This window comes from Saccopteryx bilineata, chromosome 7 (assembly GCF_036850765.1).
Source record: "Saccopteryx bilineata isolate mSacBil1 chromosome 7, mSacBil1_pri_phased_curated, whole genome shotgun sequence".
Taxonomy (NCBI): Eukaryota; Metazoa; Chordata; class Mammalia; order Chiroptera; family Emballonuridae; genus Saccopteryx; species Saccopteryx bilineata.
Window position 1 is genome coordinate 104,779,821 of NC_089496.1, and position 22,342 is coordinate 104,802,162.

Sequence of the window (22,342 nt, forward strand, 5' to 3'; positions counted from 1 at the left end):
TTGTTTTCTGGTGCAGTGCAAGGTCATCTTTGAAAAATCTCTAATGTGATTATTTAACAGAAGACATTCTGACCGTTGTTATTGATTTGCGATGATACAGACCCCAGAAGGCCATCAGACTGAGAATTACAATTGACAGAGAGGAAGAACAGGCCATAGCCACTCTGTGGTTCAGAAAAGATGCTAAAGGAAAAAAAAAACCCACTCCATTCAAAAGAACATACACTGCAGGAAGATGGCTTATCTAATTAACTGGACCTCACTATGACAGAATTGCAGGTGTTAGGAAATCTCTAAAAATACTGAGCAGTGTATGAAGAATAAAACCAGCTAGGCCTGCAACTCTTGGCTTGTCAAGGCCAAAGGTTCTAGATCCTTAGGTAATAAGTAACCTAAACATATGTTTTTTGGGTGTGGCGGAAGAATTAATTTTACACACACACACACACACACACACACACACAGGACTAGTATTTTTTTTTTTGAATAAAAACAATCCCTCTGCATTGATTATCATCTGTTAGTAACATAAGGGTCATCAAAGTAATTTGAATACATACATGTCTGAGAACAGACTCCCAGCAAAGGGGACCTAAAAAGCACAACCTGTATTGCCTTCTCGATGATTTCTCACTTCATTAGTCACTGCTTGGAGCCACTTTGGAGCAGAGAAATAGTATCTCCTTTTAGCATGATCCGACCCAGTCGTTTTCTTTTATTTTTTTAATTAAAAATTATTTATTTACTCATTTTAGGGATGAGAGAGAGTGAGAGAGAAAAAGAGAGAGAGACAGAAAGGGGGGAGGAGCAGAAAGCATCAACTCCCATATGTGCCTTGACTAGATAAGTGCAGGGTTTCAAACTGGCGACCTCAGTGTCCCAGGTCGACACTTTATCCACTGCGCCACCACAGGTCAGGATTGTTTTATTGAATTTGTTTTAGAATGAGTCTCTTCTGCGTCAGCTAATACGAGGTTCCCATCCTCATCAAAACCAGTGATACAGCCCTCTATCCGCGTGTTCACGTGCTCAAAGGGTCACACCTGCTCCGGAGATCTATTCTGAAAGTGTCTGAAGGTGAGGTTGATGAGCTGCGCCATCACCCTCTGCATTTTTTGACCCTGGCCACAATACGCCATGGTGGAAACTGACAAAGACCACACACTAACTCACACCTTAAATAATTTTTTTAAGCACTAAGAGCACATGGTTATAGGCCCTGTAGGGGTTGCTTGATTGGTTAGGGCATTGTCCTGACATACATAAGTTTGTGGGTTTGATCCCTGGTCAGGGCACATACAAGAATCAACCAATGAATGCATAAATGAGTGGAACAACAAACTGATGTTTTTCTCTCTCTCTTCCTGCCTTTCTCTTTAAAATCAATAAGAATTAAAATAAATAAAAGCACATGGTTATAGAATCAAAGCAGTATATAGGAATAGAAAGTGAAAAGGAAAAGCCCTACTCTCCCTGCATTCCTGATCGCCCCTGGAGGCCACATCTCCCTCCGTGTGCGTTCCTCAGAGGTAAACACACTTCCTTGAGTTTTGTTTCAGAATGTTCTGGGCATATAAAAACATAATCTCTCTCCCCTCCTCCCCTTTTAGAAACGCAAGTAGAATACTTTAAAATACTATTCTGCGGCTTGGATATTTTCTAGTTCATTTTTCTAGCTTGGACAGTTTTTTTTCAAGTTAGCTTATTTAGAACTTTCTAATGTTTTAACTGTCTTGCCTATTTTTTTAAATTGAAAAGTAAGTACATAACAGAAGGGAAGGAGAGGCAGCTGACTTTAGATGAATATGAAATCATCACTGTAAAAGACTATCTCTCTCTGGAAGGAGATTAGATGCAGAAACACATTTTGTTTTTCCTCTCTCTCTCATACACACACACACACACACACACACAAGTGATTATATCTGTTTTAAATAATAACTTGGGTCCTTGACAATTTTATCAAGCCATACAACAAAATATCCAAGAACTTTTTAACCCCTGAAGTATAGAAATGAAGGAGAGACAGTCTCTCCACTGAAATAAGTAATTTTTCTTAGACCGTTATTGTCTCGTGATGGCCTGGCCCCCTTTTGGTTCTATGGTGCTTCTCTGAAAATATATAATTTTATAAATGCCTAAGTCCGTGATGGCGAACCAATGACACATGTGTCAGAACTGACACATGTAGCCATTTTTGATGACACGTGGCTGCATGTGGCCGCATGCCGAGAAGAACATTTCATCCTCGGCTCCTGCACAGCCGAGGATAAAACATTTGCTGTAGTGTACACACTCTGTGCTGGAGGTCTGTAGGCCAAAACAACAGAACTCCAGCACAAAGCGTCTAGTTCTAGGACTTCTGGTTAGGCCATTTTTCTCGAAGTGACACACCACCTGAGTTATGCTTGGTTTTTTGGCAAATTTTGACACACCAAGCTCAAAAGATTGCCCATCACTGGCCCAAGTGCTCCAAAGTAGTCATTACAATTTCTGCTTGTCCCTGATGAAGTTTTAGGAGGAGGTGGCACAAGTTTACTGGCAGACAAATCCATGAGAAGTTGGCTGATGATTGGTCAAATGTAAAAATATGGCTTGCAAGTGTCTGGGGCCTTTAACTTCCCCAACTGCTGACCTAAGGAATTACCAGCCTCTTGCAGGCAGAATATGTTTTTGTTTTTTTAATCTTTCCTTTGGGAGATTTTTCATATACAAACAAGACTGAAGAAAATTTTTATAGACAAACAACATACAAGACTGTGGTGAAGTGTCACGCAGATGATATCAAAGATCATATTGTCCCAGAGGATATTAGAGTCTAATCAGAACCCTCAAATCTCAGAGACAAATAATAAATCTGACATTGAAGGCCAAATTGACAATCAAAGCTGAGTCACTTACCATCATTATTTGTGTAGGTTTAACTATGTGGACTCATTTTCTCACATTCTTTGATTGCAGGGCTGGAAGGACCCTTAGTGATCGTGTCTTTTAATAAATAAGGAACAGACTAAAAGAGATTAAATGACTGGGCTGAGATATACAGAACTGGCTAGAACCTAACACCCTAGTGTATCATATATATCATACATATAAAAGAAGATATGTAATATGTGTGATGGTCATGGTCATTCATGTTTAAAAAACAGAACAGCATCATAAACTTTCCACTATAATGTGGGTGACACCATTCAAGGGCCGGGTGACTTTGAGTTAGGAAGCTGGAAGAGAGGGATGAGGATGGGGAGGCCAGCCAAGGAGTAGAGAAGCTTCAAGGTCAGGAACACCTGACAGGCAAGACTGGGGACATGGTCTCTGTCAATGACAGTATACTTACTCTTTCACTCATTCTGTTCAGCCAGGCCAGGGCTCTACCTACCCCAAAACTGAGCATGCATTTAGAGCGAGGGGCAAAGAGCAGTGTGTATGTAGGTCAAATAGAGTCCTTCCGTTTTTTTCTCGAAGGACTTTGCACGTTAATTCTAGATTTACAGGTAACCACCCTCCAAAAATGGTATTAGTTAATGCTGGACTGCTGTTTTCTGCTATGCTGCTGTCAGGCAGATTTTTAAATTTCATTTAAAATAGCGGTGGCACAGTGGATGGAGCGTCGACCTGGAGCGCTGAGGTTGCCAGTTCGAAACCCTGCACTTGTCTGGTCAAGGCACATATGGGAGTTGATGCTTCCTGCTCCTCTCTCTCTGTCTCTCTCTCTCCTCTCTAAAATGAATAAATTAAAAATAAATTTAAAATAAAATAGTGGTGCTTACTTCTGCTGCATGTTAGAATTATCTGGGGAGCTTTGAATAAAATACTGATACTAGAGCCCATCACAATTAAATTCTGGTATGAGATTCTGATCTAAGATCCGAACATTGGTAGGTTTGAAAACTCCCTAGCTCCAAGTGATTCTAAAAGGTAGCTAAGGTTGGAACCACTGCTTTAAAACATCAAGCAGAGTTTCAATCAACTAGTTAATGGTTTTAAATGAGTTACTATAGTTGCCTGACCAGTGGTGGCACAGTGGTTTGGTTCAAAGCCCCGAGGTTGCAGGCTAGAGTACGGACTTGACATGATCCCGAAGTCACTGGCTTGAGCAAGAAGTCACTGGCTTGGCTCCTCTGGTCAAGGTGCGTAAGAGAAGCGATCAGTCCACAACTAAAGTGAAACAACTATGAGTTGATACTTCTCATCTCTTTCCTCTCCATTTCTCTGGCTACCTGTCTCTCTCTCTAAAAGAAACAAAGATAATCCTGTTGACAATAGCTTGTTTTCTTCACATCTGGCAATGTAATTTATTTAAAAAATAATTTGTAGAAATACTGTCTTCATAGGACTTTCTCATTATCCATTTTTGCTAAAGAAAGTCATGTATGGCTGAATTCGACAATAGATCTGAAATTGATGGCTCCATTGAAACTTCTTTTTCACCTTTAAAAAAAAAAAAAGATATTGTTTTTTTATTTTAGAGAGAGGAGAGAAAGAGAAGAAGAAAGGGGGAGAGGAGTGGGAAGCATCAACTCGGTAGTTTCTTCTTGTATTTGCCTTGACCCCGGGGTTTCGAACCAGTGACGTTAGCATTCCAGGTTGAAGCTTTATCCACTGCACTACCACAGGTCAGGCCCTTTCATCTTATTTCTATTATTTTCTATGTCCAAATCACAACACAAACATTTGATATAGTAGTAATCATTCCTCCAGACCTTTATGATGAGGTGTCTGGACAGCCCAGAAGGCATGGCACTTAATCAGAGATTCTAGGACATTTTGTCATAGGACTTTCAGTGCTATGTCATCATAGAACTTTCAATAAAGGTATCAGTATGGGCTGGAATAATTAGTAGTGTGTAACTGCTTCCTGCCTTTGAGTTCACTCACTTATCAAAGCAGAAGGTAAAAAGTATTGCCTCGTGTTTCTTGTCTCCTGCCTTGTCTTTTTTTCTAAGGCATTAGAAAAGGCAGGAGATAGGAGTAGCAAGACTCACTGATTTATAAAACTGGGAGTGTAATTAAAGGTTATTTAGTCCAACCACCATCTGAGACCAAAAGACCTTCCCCAAATCATCCAGGTAGCTTACACCGGGAGCTGGGCCTGGTACTGGGGACCTGATGCCAGCTCCTGGCCTCTTAAGCTAGCCAGCTCAAAGATACTCAGGGCTTCCTCCTTCCATAAGAGGTTCTCCAGCCATAGGTGACCCTTGTCAGACTAGATCCCTTCCACTCCACTGACTTATTTTATGAAGTCTCTGATCTATTATGCTCAATTCGGGACACAATAGCTACTTAACTTTGTTCCTTCCTCCCCACTATTTAGAGTCCTGTACTACTACTACTTGTATATTTTATATTGTTACGTGCTCCACGTTGATGTATGTGCACTTATTGAATGCCTGCTGTTGACAAACGTCACAAGGTTCTAAAAGGGAATGCCGAAATAAGACAGCCCAGCTCCCTGGCTGGGGCTCGCCTCCGACCCAATCCAGCCCCTAGGCTCGCCCGTCCAAGCGGGAAGCTAATAATGCCTCTGGGAAGGAGGGGGTTTCGAGTAGGATTTAGGAAGTCGGCCTGGGGGTGGAGGAGCAGCCAGGGGGAGAAGCCCGGGAGAAGCTGGAGGAGACTCCGGGCCGACCAGCCCAGCGGAGGGAAGAAGGAGGCGGGGCGGAGGAAGCCAGGCAGGAGGAGGAGACCGGGCGGGCGGGGGCGGAGCCATATGAGGGGCGGTGCCGGGGGGGAGCGGGCCAGGGGCGGTGCCGGGGGCGGGGGGGGAGAGGCCTCTAAGGCCGCTGCTGCTGCCGGTCGCGCGCCGCCCGCCGCCGCCTCTGGGGCGCGTTCTCTCGCGGGCCCGGCCGCCGGTGCTCTCCCTCCGCCGCCGCTCCCCGGGGCGGGTTCCGGCGGCCCCGGCTGCCGAGGACACTCCGCGCGCCCCCCGCGGGCCGCCGTCGCCGGGGCCGCGGGGCCGCCGCCGCCTCCCTCCGCGCCCGGCACCGGCATGGAGCTCTTCCAAGCCAAGGACCACTACATCCTGCAGCAGGGCGAGCGCGCGCTGTGGTGCAGCCGCCGCGATGGCGGCCTCCAGCTCCGACCCGGTGAGGCGGCGGCGCGGGGTCACCCTGGGCCCGACGGGGCGGGGTGGGCGGGGGGCGCGCGGAGGGCGCGGCCGGGCCCCTTGGTTTGCGGCCCGGCCGGCGGGCGGGGCGGGCATGGTGACGGCGACGGCCGCGAGCTGTCACAATTTCCTGGTGGAGGGCGCGCCAGCCGCGCCCCTGCCCCTCGGCGGGGACAAAGGGCCGGCGACCCTCGTGCCTCCGAGACCCCTCGGCGTCGAGGGCTGCCTTGCCTCCCGGGGAGAGCGCACCGAGCTCCGGGCCTTCGGGGTCCGGCCGGAGCCCGCCGGAAAGTTCGAGCGCGGTACCCCTGGCCTGAAAGGCCTCCTCCACGCTGGGGGGCCGCTGACACGGCCTTCGCGCGAGTGCTGGGTTCGGATCCCGGGCTCAGGCCGGAGGGGAGCCCAGTGCAGCGGAACGTCCGGTCGGAGCGTCGCTCTCTGGTAACGTGTGTTTCTCGTGGTTTTAAAATTTATTTAAAGGCATGACCCGTTCTGGTTACCCCGTAGGCACCCGTTTGAAAGCACTTTTTCTTTGGTTTTAGTATTACAATTAAACTGTATTGTTTGACTTTAACACTGTGAGACACGAAGTGTGTTGTGGGTCCCTGTTCGGGTGTCAGTGACGCTTAGGCGACACCGCTGGGGAGGCCGGTTCCAGTGAGTTGACCCGCAACACCTGCCCTCAGAGAGGTCCAGGGGGACCGGGGAGGGGACACCCCCTCGGAGGTTGTTGTTGGTCCTTTTCTCCTAACCTCCGCAGAGGTCTTTCTCTTCAGAAGAGAGAGAATAGAGTTCTTTAAAGAAATAGAGCATTTCCAGTCTATCTGTATTTCTTGTCTATAATCTCGACGAAGGGATTGCGTGGTATGAATGGGAAAAACTATAAAAGGTCCAAGTGGGCTTTTCCTATGCCAGTAGTTCCCGTGTATAGGGTGGTTGCCAAGGATCTGGGCCTTGATATCTTCTTCCCAGTCCCACAGCAACCTTACAGAGCAGGTGGTGGTATCCTCTCCCCCCGACCCCAGGAGACAGGTGTGCAAGGTTGAGTCACAGAAAGAGCAGAGCGGGCCTCCAGGGCACTCTCGGGCAGGTCCCACCGCTTTCTTTCGGAGGCCTGCTAGTGGATTTGCTAGAGCAGTGAAGGAGAACTTGTTTGTCCCCAGACTCGGGGTGTATTTTCTTGCCACTGCGTACTGTTTCCTCTGTTCAGACTGGAGGAGAAACTGCGGCACCCAGAGACAGTTCTTGATGATCTCGGAACGGAAGTTGTAGACGGGCTCTTTTTGGCTAGGCTCCAGTCATTCTCTTCTCTCAGTTTTTCCTGAACTGACTTTGCCTGGCTCTTCCCCAACTCCCACTCCTACCCCTACCCTATCCCCACCCCCAGAGTTTGGGTAAGGCTTCCAAACTTGAAGAAAGGTAGATTGCAAAATCCCCCAAGCCGTCACAGAACCAACTCTATGATCTATTTACAGCTGGATGGAAATTGAGAGATTTCCAACTCAGAGATGCTTTCATCTCTGAACACTTTTCTGTGCCGCATTTCCTCAGCTATAAAGTGAGGGTTGGGCTTTTTAGTCATTGTACATAATGAAAATATTTTTTAAAACAAGGCCAATTTGTTTTCTGTACCTCCGTCTGGGAGGACAGGAATTGACATTGACGTGTTTCATGAAAAACATTCAGGAAGTCTCGTGGTAGTTGCCTGTGTATTTGGACGGTGAATTGGAGCATGTACACACAGGATGGACTGGGTTGTCTCCATTTCTAGGGCCACTCTTCTTTTTCTTAGCCCCTAAGATGGACAGAAATGAACCATGCTGGCGGAATTAACATGAATTCATGGAATTACATGAATAAGGTACAGTCATCGGAGTCCTCTGACCAGGAGAGGTTTTAAGTGAATTATTTGTCATCCTGTTTGGTTGTGTTCAGTTCTTATATTAATACATAGGATAGGAGGCTCTCCTGTCTTAATGGTTTCTTGGGGATAAATTACTCTCAAGTGAAGTAAGTCAACTCTTCTAGGATGCTGGCTAGTGTCTTGGTTTTCTGTGGAAGGACGCTTAAACCCATACCTCCGAGCTAAAGAGGCTCAGGTGAGCCACAGGTGTAAGCCTTTAAAGCAGCGGTTCTCAACCTGTGGGTCGCGACCCCGGTGTGGGTCGAACGACCAAAACACAGGGGTCGCCTAAAGCCATCGGAAAATACATATTTATAATACATTTTTAAATAAAATATGTATTTCCGATGGCTTTAGGCGACCCCTGTGTTTTAGTCGTTCGACCCCTGCCGGGGTCGCGGCCCACAGGTTGAGAACCGCTGCTTTAAGGACTATCCACGGGGTAACCTGGGCCTAGATTTTGGATTAAGCCATGTGATTTGAGTTACTATTTATATACCCAAAGTCTTACATCAGAAGGCAAATTAAAACCTTCTTTTTGTACATAAAATGACAGTTGTCTTTGGAATGACACTTATCTCACTTCTTAGGATGTAGACAGCCACAGGCTGAAGTAGACCAAAAATCTAGAGGAAGGAAGAGGCCATTATATTTTCAGAAGTAACAGCTTATTTTGATCTTTAGGTTTTCAAATACAGCCAGTGAATAAAGAATCCCATCCACTTTACCAATAGTTTGTCCCATCCATTACTTAAGATCTTTTTAAAAGAATGGCTGTTAATATGGTATTTTAATTGGATAAGTGCTTTTCAGATCTTTTTCTATAGAATCACTTAAGATTCTCTTTATTTTATCGGACCTTTCCCCCCTGCCTTTATGGCCAGTTTTGCTCTTGTTTCTAATGAAAGCATTTAAAATCGTTATTTCCAGTTGGTTATTCAGGTGGATAGATTACTAACCAAGTCCTTATCTTTTCTAAAGGGCCATATCATAAGACCAGAAAAAGCCAATGCGCAGTGGTTTTTATGTTTATGGCTATTGAACAGGTCTTTCCTTTTTCTTGGTGACATCAGTATAATCGGCATTGCTGTTTAAATTTAAAATGTCCATTTTCGGCCCTGGCCGGTTGGCTCAGTGGTAGAGCGTCGGCCTGGCGTGCAGGGGTCCCGGGGGTTCGATTCCTGGCCAGGGCACACAGGAGAAGCGCCCATCTGCTTCTCCACCCCTCCCCCTCTCCTTCCTCTCTGTCTCTCTCTTCCCCTCCCGCAGCGAGGCTCCATTGGAGCAAGGATGGCCAGGCGCTGGGGATGGCTCCTTGGCCTCTGCCCCAGGCGCTAGAGTGGCTCTGGTCGCAACAGAGCGACGCCCCGGAGGGGCAGAGCGTCGCCCCCTGGTGGGCAGAGCGTTGCCCCCTGGTGGGCAGAGCGTTGCCCCCTGGTGGGCATGCCTGGTGGATCCTGGTCGGGCGCATGCAGGAGTCTGACTGTCTCTCCCTGTTTTCAGCTTCAGAAAAATACAAAAAAACCCAACAAAAACAAAAACATTTTCTTATCCTGGAATGTTTGTTACCCTCCACCTCTTTTGGCCTGGCAGACCCAGCTCAGATGTCAACACCCCCAACCCTCTTGCTTACCCTAGCCCCCATTCCTGGGGCAGAGTTATGGTTGCAATAAACACATAATTGTGTTTCCAGATGGTTTATACACTTAGTCTGCACTTTGATTATAGCCCTTACTGCATCATATAATAATTGTTTCCCTACTTTTTCCTCAGGGGACAAGTACATTTCCCAAGGCAAGGAACATACTTGTCTCATCTTGGTATCTCTGGGCTCTAGAGTGCTTAGGATGCAGAAGGCGTTTTGGTTGAGTTGAGCTGAGTTAACTTTAAGTTCAAGTTTTCTCTCAGTAATATCATTGCCATAAAAATAGGACATTGTGTTATGCTTATTAATCATTATAGGCCCTGTTTTAAATATCTTCTAAGTGGGGCAGAATATCTCTGTCCAGCTGGGTGAGGAAATAAATATGAGGAAAGGTGTATTTCCACTTGTGTTTTTATTCTATCTGATTTAACATCACCTTTTTCTTTTTTTTAATCTTTGTTTTTCTTACTTCTTTAACGTTAATTTTTTTTCTTCTAGTTAAACAGTTGAGACTACTGTTATTTTTTGTGATGTTTTTATTTTTACAAAGGTAGTGAGTAGTCTGTACCACTGTATTTTGGTGGGTGCTTATGTCTATTGCAAGGTGACTCTAGAGAAAAATATATATTTATGTTTTATTTTCTACCAGGCAAAATGATAAAACAATGTATAAACATTCAATAATTTCCGGAGAGTAGAGTTTTACTATCTGAGAGTAAGGATTGTAACTTAAAGATTTTAATTTTTTTTTTTTTTTGTATTTTTCTGAAGCTGGAAACAGGGAGAGACAGTCAGACAGACTCCCGCATGCGCCCGACCGGGATCCACCCGGCACACCCACCAGGGGGCGATGCTCTGCCCCTCCGGGGCGTCACTCTGCCAAGACCAGAGCCACTCTAGCGCCTGGGGCAGCGGCCAAGGAGCCATCCCCAGCGCCCGGGCCATCTTTGCTCCAATGGAGCCTTGGCTGCGGGAGGGGAAGAGAGAGACAGAGAGGAAGGAGGGGGGTGGGGGTGGAGAAGCAAATGGGCGCTTCTCCTATGTGCCCTGGCCGGGAATCGAACCCGGGTCCCCCGCACGCCAGGCTGACGCTCTACCGCTGAGCCAACCGGCCAGGGCCTGTAACTTAAAGATTTTAAAAGGAATATAATATAGTCCACTGTTGGGGAAGAGTGATATGGTCTTCTAATTTCTTTAGCCTTAAATTTGCTTTTACTAGTCTTGTGTCTTTGTTTGATATGATGATGTAATGTAATTTACTTCTGCCTATTGCTTCATACTGTTTGGAGACTGAGTGACCATGAAAGATGGTAAAGCATCTGTCATACACATAACATTCATAAACTTGTTAACTAGAGAGAGAGAGATGATACTCTGAACCAGGAATACCCGTGAACATTTTTGGGAGGGGATACTAGCTCTCAGAATTCACAAAAACATAAAAAAGTGTTTCTATTTTTCTTAGAGTTATTTTTTTGATAATGAGATTATTTGTAGTATATCATATGAAGTTAACTTTCTTTTTCTTCTTTTCCAAGTGAGAGAAGGGGAGATAGAGATTCAGACTCCTGCATGTGCCCCAACTGGAATCCACCCAGCAACTCCTGTCTGGGGCCAATGCTCTGCCCATCTGGGGCCATGCTTGCAACCGTGCTATTTTTAGCACCTGAGATGGAGACTCCACGGAGCAATCATCAATGCCCCAGCAGATGTGCTCAAACCAATGGAGCCCTGGCTGTGGTGGGGAGGAAGAGAGAGACAGAGAGAGGAGGGGGAGGGGTAGAGAAGCAGATGGTTGCTTCTCCTGTGTGTCCTGACTGGGACCCGACCCAGGGTCAGTCACATACCAGGCCGACGCTCTACAACTTTGCCAACTGGCCAGGACTGAAGTTAACTTTGAATGAAAAACTTTAGTTATGGAATTGAAATCCACATAAAACTTTTTATCTCTTTTTAGGATCATATTTTATGAAACTATAGTCACTGTAGAGTTTTGTGCCATTTGGTATTTACTTTGAAAAAAGATTCTGAACTATAAAAAACTCATGTTTCCTAAATAATCACAAATTACCATGATAAAATAAAATAGAGCACTTTAAAAATTATTGAATATATTATAAAATTTTTTGTTTTCTGTTGTTGTTGAATAACCAGGTTTTTTCTAGTTTTTTTTTTTACCCTTTAGTTTTTTTTAAATGACTTACCAGTTTTTATATCCTGAACTACTTTTTATCCCGTAATTTGTATTTCTAGTAGGCTAGTGGTTAGATTGAAAAGGCCTTTATGTTTATTTTTATGAACATTCATTTTTATGCATGTGAGATGGAAAAGACTCATCTTTCCAAAGTTTCTTTTCTCCTCTCTTGGGCTTGAAAAAAAATGGAGCCCTGGCCGGTTGGCTCAGTGGTAGAGCATCGGCCTGGCCTGCAGGAGTCCCGAGTTCGATTCCCGCCCAGGGCACACAGGAGAAGCGCCCATCTGCTTCTCCACCCCTCCCCCTCTCCTTCCTCTCTGTCTCTCTCTTCCCCTCCCGCAGCCAAGGCTCCATTGGAGCAAAGTTGGCCTGGGTGCTGAGGATGGCTCTGTGGCCTCTGCCTCAGGTGCTAGAATGGCTCTTGTTGCCGCAGAGCGACGCCCCAAGATGGACAGAGCATCGCCCCCTGGTGGGCATGCCGGGTGGATCCCAGTCGGGGGCATGCGGGAGTCTGTCTGACTGCCTCCCCGTTTCCAACTTCTGAAAAATACAAAAAAAAAAAAAAAAATGGAGCCCAGAAAACCAAAAGTGGACATTTTCACATGGGGTTTATCAGATGGGCCAACAAAGTTTATGTTTACCTCTATAAAGGTTTTTCTCACTGAAAAAAAAAAGAAAATGGAAAAGAAAGACAAGCTTTTTCTAAAGGGGAAGATAACAATTTTTGGAATCAGGTTTTACCAATTGAGCAAAGTTTTTGAACATACTTTGTTGTCTATATTGTTAACTGAGAATAATAGTAGCTAATAACAACAGCATTTATTTATTGAGCATTTTTCTGAACCAGACACTGTTCTTGCTCTTTATATATACTGTTTCATTTCATACCACAAACCTCAAGAGGAGGGTTTTATTATTTTATTTATTTTACAGATGAGGAGACTGAGGCACAGAGAAGAAATTTGTCCAAGTTCACAGAGTAAGAGGGAGAGAGACGGGCTTCTAACCCAGTATGTGACTCCAAAGCCAGACTTCCCTGAATATTGACAAAAATGTTGTATAAGCCTTTCTACCTTCTTGACTACAAAATTATAGGATTTATGTATTCATGGATAACATCTGAAATGTATCTTTAACTCTCATAATCATAGACTGAAATAGCTTCTCATATGTCAAAGCACACCCATTGAGGGAGGTTCTTTATAGAATGAAAGGTTGATAATGGTACTGCTGGTTGGTTCTTTGACTCAACATCTGTCCTTGACTTATTTTTGCAAAATTCGTTTATATAGTTACAAGGAATGTTGTTATGTAATAGATTGATTAGTTGTTTTTCTAGTGATGCTCAGTTTATCAGGTTTCTCTTCTTAAGGTTTTAGAACATCTGCAGTTTGGGAAGTGAATAGATACAGGTTGATCCTTGTGCAGAAACATCGATATGTTCTGGATGGGAGCTGTTTCAGCCAGTGAGGAGCAACCTGAAGCCTTTCTCCGTCTAGCTGTCTTGGTCTAGCTTTGCAAGAGTCCTAGATCCAGTTTCACAGGCATCTTTTCAGAGCATTTAAGCAGAGCCCTCTCTGGTTGTAAAAAAGGCTTTAGGGCAACTACTTTCAAAGAGGGGTTGGACGAATCACTGGTACCTAGATGCTGTGCTCTGACCAGGCTGTAGCCAGCAGAAGCCAGGACTTGGCAAATGTTAGCTTCTGAGGATAGGAAGTAGGAAGGCCTTTTAGGGTAGAGCATACAGGTGCCAGAAACTGGGGTGCCTTGAAAGCTTGGTCTTTTGGGAACTTGCTGCATTGGTGCAGCTCCAGGATGCCCAGCAGCAGGCTTCCTCTTTATTTTTATTTTTAATTTTTTTTATACAGAGACAGAGAGAGAGTCAGAGAGAGGGATAGAAAGGGACAGGCAGGAACGGAGAGAGATGAGAAGCATCAATCATTAGTTTTTCATTGCGATACCTTAGTTGTTCATTGATTCCTTTCTCATATGTGCCTTGACCGTGGGCCTTCAGCAGACTGAGTAACCCCTTGCTTGAGCCAGCGACCTTGGGTCCAAGCTGGTGAGCTTTGCTCAAACCAGATGAGCCCACGCTCAAACTGGCGACCTCGGGGTCTCGAACCTGGGTCCTCTGCATCCCAGTCCAACGCTCTATCCACTGTGCCACCGCCTGGTCAGGCAGCAGGCTTCCTCTTGTCCTACCCGCCCAGCCTAATGCATCTCAAGCAAGGAGGAGGAGCTGTAGAGTCATCACCATATCCTGGCACTGGGCTAACAGCAGATCTTCTATAAAAACTGCATTGAGGCCCTGGCCGGTTGGCTCAGTGGTAGAGCGTCGGCCTGGTGTGCGGGGGACCTGGGTTCGATTCCTGGCCAGGGCACATAGGAGAAGCGCCCATTTGCTTCTCCACCCTTCTCCCTCCTTCCTCTCTGTCTCTTTCTTCCCCTCCCGCAACCAAGGCTCCATTGGAGCAAAGATGGCCCGGGCGCTGGGGAAGGCTCCTTGGCCTCTGCCCCAGGCGCTAGAGTGGCTCTGGTCGCTGCAAAGTGACGCCTCGGAGGGGCAGAGCATCGCCCCCTGGTGGGCGTGCTGGGTGGATCCCAGTCGGGCGCATGCGGGAGTCTGTCTGACTGTCTCTCCCCGTTTCCAGCTTCAATAAAAGAAAAAAAGAAAGAAAGAAAAAAAAAAATGAAAAAAAAAAAAAAAAACTGCGTTGAGCCTGACAGGGCGGTGGTGCAGTGGATAGAGCGTTGGACTGGGATCCGGAAGACCCCGGTTCGAGACCCCGAGGTCACCAGCTTGAGCGCGGGCTCATCTGGTTTGAGCAAAGCTCACCAGCTTGGGCCCAAGGTCGCTGGCTTGAGCAAGGGGTTACTCGGTCTGCTGTAGCCCCACGGTCAAGGCACATATGAGAAAGCAATCAATGAACAACTAAGATGTTGCAGCAGAAAACTGATGATTGATGCTTCTCATCTCTCTTTCTGTCCCTGTCTATCCTTCTCTCTGACTCTCACTCTGTCTCTGTAAGGAAAAAAACAAACAAACAAAAAAAACTAAAAAAAAAAAAACTGCGTTGAATGGTTTGAAATAACGCTAGTCTCCATGGTCAACTCTCTGTATTTTGAGCAGCAAAGAGGTTGTTGGGAAGATTAAATGGAGAATTTAGAATAGAAGGCTAGAACTCTGCCTCTTTTCACAACTAAAAAAAGTGTGCTAATTTCTCATTTTATTCAGTAAAGGGGGAAATTTAACTTTTAAGTTTGAGACTCAATAAATTTGTTCTCTTTTTGAATGAAAATAAATGGGACTCTTAAGACATTTAAAATTTTTTTGAACTGGCCCTTATGCAAAACAAAACAAAACTAAACTTTGTTAATGATTTTGGTCTTTGTGATTTATGACAAAAAGAGCCATTGTATTTGCAGTTAGATACTAGACTATTGAGAAAATCAAACTAGTTTAGTTGTGCTATTTATTGGTCCAGGGAATTCTTGGGGCCATAGCCTAATCTTGATGTGGTTTCATGGAGATTTAAATATTAGATCTTTATAAACTGTATTACTGTCTGTCGGTGTATCTTTTTAACTGTTCTATTCCTATTCATATATGTTTTAAAATACCACCTTTTTAAATCTAGTCTTGCAAACACAGTCTGAGAAGTAATAGCAATGTCATAGAACTGCTAACATAATTACTTGTTAGCTGGTCATAATCATTGTGTCAACTGACTGCAATTGAACTGAAAAAAATATTTGAATGAGAGTACGTTTAACAAAATAGATATTTTTTAAAATTATCAGTGGTTTTTGATAATCTTAAGTGATAATATACAAATAGTATTTTATTATTTTTAAAAATTTATTAATTGATTTTAGCGAGAGAAAGAGACAGGAACATTGATATGTTCCTGTATATACCCTGACCGGGGATCAAAGCAGCAATTTCTGCACTTTGGGATGATGCTCTAACTAACTGAGCTATATGGCTAAGGCTGTATAAATAGTATTTTAAAAGTGAGGATAAACACTGAACGTTAGCATTGTAGTACTATCACAACACATACTGGTAGTGTCTTAATTAAATCCCATGCTCTGTTAGAATGACTCACTCTCTGGTTGCTGTGAGACCCTTAAAGAAACTGCTCATTCAGAAAAAGCATCCACTCTTGCCAGCTCTCTTCAGTAAGGCTGGCTGAATGAAGTACAGGTTGATTTTAGGTCAGCGTTTCTTGGTGTTTTTTCTTTTTTAAGTTACTTCATTTTCATTTCAGGTCCTTCAAATCAACTTTTTATTTACACTGAACTCAAATCCCACAGTTTCTGCAATGGTCAATATATAAAATTTGAAGCAATCATAAATATAACTGAAATATTAGGAAATTTTAAATAATCCATATGCTTTTAAAAAATTTTATTGATTGATTGATTTTAGAGAGGGAGCGAGAGAGACAGAAACATCCATCTTTCTGTATGTGCCCTGCCCAGGGTTTGGATTGACAGCCTGTGTGCATCAGGATGATGCTCTTAACCAACCGAGCGAGGGCCAGAAATAAGTTTTTGTTCGCTTAATGCCTTCATTCTAATTGGGCACTCAAAACAACAAAACAAAACGAAAGTTGATGAGAATGAATAGTGCCTAACTGGCCAGACTGAAGTAGGGCAGGCTCTTCCACTTCTCGGTTGTCCTTGTTTGACCTACAAGCAGTTCTTCGTTGGACCTGATGGTGGATTGGAGACTGAGTTTTGTTGGTGAGGACCTATGGTGGCAGAATGACTATGCAAACAATCCTAGATGGAAGAAAGTAAGTTAGTTTTAAACAAAGTTTTCAGGGAAAGCTAGGAAATTATTTAAGCACCAGCTGGGAGAAAGGTTGCATTTAATTAATGAAGGAGGTGCTAATTTTTATGCATCTCAGTTCAAGAGCTCTAAAAGTAGGAAAGGAAAATACCAGTTGTTAGCTCAGCTGTGCTCTGATTTAGCTCTCAGAACCCTACTTCTGAAGGTTATAGCAAAGGACAGTTTTTGGGAGAGCAGAAGATGAGAGACATTTTACAACACTTTACTGTGTTTCTTGGGTGATGCATTTTGAATTTGCATTGGGTTTTTCTTGAAATATGAGTGTTAGAACTTTATGCTTCAGATAGAGAATCAACAATTTTTAATGTAGACATTGTAGAGTTTAAAAACCAATTTCTAATGTCCTTCATGATCACAATCAAAACTTTGGCCCATTTGCTGTACTGTAGATGCCTGTTTTAATAGAAAAGGCTAGATATTGGGTTTTTTTTTTTTTTTTACATTCATTTATTTTTGTGACAGACAGAGAGAGGGATAGGGACAGACAGAGAGATGAGAAGCATAAATTTTTCGCTGTAGCTCCTTAGTTGTTCATTGATTGCTTTCTTTTCTTTTTTTTTTTTTTGTGTGTGTATTTTTCTGAAGCTGGAAACGGGGAGGCAGTCAGAAAGACTCCCGCATGCGCCTGACCGGGATCCACCCAACATGCCCACCAGGGGGCGATGCTCTACCCATCCGGGCGTTGCTCTGTTGCGACCAGAGCCACTCTAGCGCCTGAGGCAGAGGCCATGGAGCCATCCCCAGCGCCCGGGCCATCTTTGCTCCAATGGAGCCTTGGCTGCGGGAGGGACAGAGAGAAAGGAGAGGTGGAGGGGTGGAGAAGCAGATGGGCGCTTCTCCTGTGTGCCCTGGCCGGGAATCAAACCTGGGACTTCCGCACGCCAGGCCGATGCTCTACCACTGAGCCAACCGGCCAGGGCCTTGATTGCTTTCTTATATATGCCTTGACATTGGCGCTCCAGCAGACTGACCCCTTGCTCAAGTTGGTGGGTCTTGCTCAAACCAGATGAGCCCGCACTCAAGCTGGTGACCTCGAGGCTTCGAACTGGGTCCTCTGCGTCCCAGTCCAATGCTCAATCTACTGTGCCATCGCCTGGTTAGGCAAAACTAGATATTCTTAAGATCCCTTCATAGATTGTATTTCTCATCTATCTATCTATCTATCTATATATATATTTTTGTATTTTTCCGAAGTTAGAAGCTGGGATACAGACTTCTGCATGTGCCTGACCAGGATCTACCTGCATGCCCACCAGGAAGCAATGCTCTGCCCCTTTGGGGCGTTGCTCCACTGCAATTGGAGCCATCCTAGGGCCTGAGACAGAGGCTATGGAGCCGGCCTCAGCGCCCTGGCCAACTTTGCTCCAATGGAGCCTTGGCTACGGGAGGGGAAGAGAGAGATAGAAAGGAAAGGTGGAAGGGTGGAGAAGCATATGGACACTTCTGTGTATTCTGACCGAGAATTGAACCCAGGATTTCCACATACTGGGCTGACACTCTACCACTGAGCCAACCAGCCAGGGCCCTTTTCTCATCTTTTTAAAAAATCTTTTATTTACTTAAAAAAATTTTTTTTAATGTTTACTTTATTGATTTTAGAAAGGGAGGTTGGGAGAGAGAGATATAGGAACATCAGTCTGTTCCTGTATGTGCCCTGACAGGGATTAAACTGGCAACCTCTATGCTTTGGGATGATGCTCTAACCAACTGAGCTCTCTGGTAGGGCTAAAATTTTTGATTGATTGATTTTAGAGAAGAAGGGAGAGAGAGGGAAATACTGATCTGTTTCTGTATGTGCTCTGACTGGGGATCAATTCAGCAATCTTTTTTTTTTGTATTTTTCTGAAGCTGGAAACGGGGAGAGACAGACTCCCACATGTGCCCGACTGGGATCTACCCAGCACGCCCACTAGGGGGCGACACTCTGCCCCTCCGAGGTGTCGCTCTGTTGCGACCAGAGCCACTCCAGTGCCTGAGGCAGAGGCCACAGAGCCATCCCCAGTGCCCGGGCCATCTCCGCTCCAATGGAGCCTCGGCTGCGGGAGGGGGAGAGAGAGACAGAGAGGAAGGAGAGGGGGAGGGGTGGAAAAGCAGATGGGCGCTTCTCCTGTGTGCCCTGGCCAGGAATTGAACCCGGGACTTCTGCACGCCAGGCCGATGCTCTACCACTGAGCCAACCGGCCAGGACCAAATCAGCAATCTTTAATCAGAATGATGCTCTAACCAGCCAAGCTCTCCGGCCAGCGCATCTTTTAAGTATTCTTAGGGTTGTTTTTTGAAATATATTTCTTTACACTAGCTTAGACCAGCTTTTATGCTAGCTCACTATATTATGAGATCTTTATGTATAATAATTTATGGTACCATATTCCCCATGTATAAGATGCACCTTAATTTTGGGGCCTGGAATTTTTTTTTATTTTTATTTTATTTTATTTTATTTTATTTTTTGTATTTTTCTGAAGCTGGAAATGGGGAGAGACAGTCAGACAGACTCCCGCATGCACCCGACTGGGATCCACCCGGCACGCCCAACAGGGGCTACACTCTGCCCACCAGGGGGCGATGCTCTGCCCCTCCAGGGCATCGCTCTGCCGTGACCAGAGCCACTCTAGCGCCTGGGGCAGAGGCCAAGGAGCCATCCCCAGCGCCCGGGCCATCCTTGCTCCAATGGAGCCTTGGCTGCGGGAGGGGAAGAGAGAGACAGAGAGGAAGGAGGGGGTGGGGGTAGAGAAGCAAATGGGCGCTTCTCCCATGTGCCCTGGCCGGGAATCGAACCCGGGTCCCCCACACGCCAGGCCGACGCTCTACCGCTGAGCCAACCGGCCAGGGCCGGGGCCCGGAATTTGAAAAAAAATGTATTACATAAAGTTTTTGAACTCAGGTTATTTCATCTATAATAATGATTTAAAAACAAGCGCAAAAAGGCGGGAAATGCAAGTAAAAAAAAATCTACAACCACTATATAAGATGCATCCAGTTTTTAGACCCCAAATTTTTCAAAAAAGGTGCGCCTTGTACATGAGGAAATATGGGACTTTATTACATGAAAGAGTTTAAGGTTGTACATGGCACAGGCATTATTTTCGAATCAGACAGATAAGATAAACCTAACCTATTCGTGCAGGTTCCAGCCAGTAACCTAGGATCACTTAGATCAGTGGAGTAGTCTCCCCTGATCCCAGGTTCCCGATCCTCAGTTTCAGTTACACATCAACTGAGGTCTGAAAATATTAAATAGAAAATTCCGGAGATAATTAAAAGGTTTTAAATGGTGTGCTGTTCTGAATAGTGTGATGAAATCTCATACTATCCCTATCCATTAGTCACTTAGTAGCTGTTTTGGTTATCAGATCGACTGTCAAGGTATCGCAGTGCTTGTGTTCAAATAATCCTTATTTTACTTACCAATGACCACAAAGTGCAGGAGTAGTGATGCTGGCAATTCAGATATACCAAAGAAGCTGTAAGTTGCTTCCTGTAAGTGAAAAGGGGAAAATTCTCCACTTAATATAAAGGAAGGAAAATAATCATATGCTGATATTGCTGAGGTCTATGATCAGAATGAATCTTTTATCTATGAAATTGCCTAATTTGTAAATTAACCTCTGTCATAGGCATATATGTAAAGGAAGAAATTAAATGTAGAATTTAGAACTATCTATGATTTTAGGCAGCCACGGCCTTACTTGACCCCTGAAGATAAAGGGAAACTATTGTAATTCTCAACTTGGCTGTACGTTAAAGTCATCTGGAGGAGCTTTACAGAATACCTATGTCACGGCCTCACCCTGATCAGTTGAGTCACTCTGAGGGGCGGGGCCCAGGCATCGGTATTTTACTAAGCTTCCAGATGATGGGCCTGAACAGCCAGAATGAGCAACCGTGGAGTTCATTCAGTTCACACGGGGGAAATGACCCACTGCTAGAACTTATAAATTAAATTAGCTCTTTAACTTGATAAATGCTGGAAAATCATCACCAAATCATCACCATTAGAGAGTTCAAAGAAATGTGTATCAAATTTTACATTTTTAAGATGGCACCTGAATTAGATTACTGTTTTCCTGGCCCCAGTAAATTCTGAGAGCTGGCTCATGGATGGAGCTAACAATTGGAACTTTCAGTTCCTTCTATTAGAGCCCCTTCCCTCGTCTGTTTGACTTTAGCGATTGTGTTTTCAGACCAATTATACCCATTGTTTTTAGCAGGAAATGAACTTTGGATCTGATTATTTATGCATACCCTGACACCTTTTTTTTTTTTTAATAAAAAAACAAGTGTAGCTGCCCATAAACTTCAGCGGCTTTGAAAAACCCAGTATTGTTCTTGGGCGAAGGGAGTGCCTTCACTCTGGGCTCTTGGAGTGAATGACTCATACTCTCTGCAGGCACACAGTATATAACATAATCACTTTCTGTGTACCAGGAAGAAGAGGGCATATGAAAATAGAAGCCATGTACTGCCAAATGAACCTGGAAATGTTGACCTAACCTAATGGGTCGAACAATTGAGTTTCTGACAAAATACATACGTCTTTTGATGTATGTTGCTTTATTTATTTCACTAATTAAAAATTGTCATTATTTGTAAAATGCTGTATTTTTGTAATTTGTAAGCAACTTGACTTCATTAAATAACTTTGGTAATTCTAAATTTTAAAACCTATTTGCAAACTTCAAATGTTTCTCTTTTGAATTTGTATGCCACATTGGAATATACTTTTTGAAGGAGCTTGTTGGAGCAGATCAGTTACATGGCTGTTCTTTGTAGAAGGCTAGTATAAAGCCCTGGCCATTTTCGTTGTCATTTCAATGCCTTTCACCTCCATAGCAGCCAGTAATATTGGCGACAGAGTGTCCATTACTGAGTGTTCTTGCAATATATGCTTAGACTATTATTATTTATACATCTCTATACAGACTCTACTAATGCCAACTTGTTCTATTTCAGATTAAAAACACACATGCACATATATTTGAAGTGTCTTGTGTGCCAGGCACTGTAAAGTCAGAGCAGTTCAGAAAGATACACTGAACCTCTTCTCTTGTGCCAGTTACATTGCCTGCTTCAGACCTTCCTGTGTTGTCTGTCTCTTGTCTCTATGTTGGTATGAGAAACCATGGGCACCAGCTAAAAATTTTAACATTGTTTCCCTGAATTTTTAGGTACCGTATTTTTCGCTCCATAAGACGCACCTGACTGTAAGACATAGGGTTTTAAGGAGGAAAATAAGAAAAAAAATATTCTGAATCAAATGGTGTGTTAAAATATTTAATAAAATACCGTATTTTTTGCTTCATAAGATGCACAGGCTTCCACTTTGGGGGGGGGAGAATTGTGTCTTATGGAGTGAAAAATACGGTAAGTCTTTCATGTGAGAAATCACATGCTCACTATTTATTTTATTAAAAGATAAATGCTTTTATTAAAAGTGCTTATATAGCAAAGACAGGTATTTTAGGGCTTCCTTTAAAGATGGTAACAATTTGTTAGTCCTAGTAAAAGTCAATGAAAGTAAGCAATTGGTAGGAGAAATCCATTTTCTGATTTGCTCTTTCATGCTTGTTTTTGCTCATTTATTTATTCATTTGGTTCAATAACTATTGAATGAATGCCTGCTATGCGTCAAACAC

At 44.1% G+C, this 22,342-nt stretch overlaps 1 protein-coding gene and 1 pseudogene across 2 annotated transcripts in view; one reads left to right on the forward strand and one right to left on the reverse strand.

The window, feature by feature from the left end:
* Positions 1-642: 642 nt before the first annotated feature.
* On the reverse strand, positions 643-1,139 carry LOC136311180 (small nuclear ribonucleoprotein E-like; annotated as a pseudogene).
* Positions 1,140-5,771: 4,632 nt separating this feature from the next.
* INPP5F (inositol polyphosphate-5-phosphatase F) overlaps positions 5,772-22,342 on the forward strand; it is an 82,902-nt gene continuing 66,331 nt past the window's right edge. For both annotated transcript variants that reach the window (XM_066238618.1, XM_066238619.1), the window contains exon 1: positions 5,772-6,086. In XM_066238618.1, the coding sequence (XP_066094715.1) occupies positions 5,990-6,086 (97 nt within the window). In that variant the 5' untranslated portion in view covers positions 5,772-5,989. The remainder of the gene's footprint in view (positions 6,087-22,342) is intronic.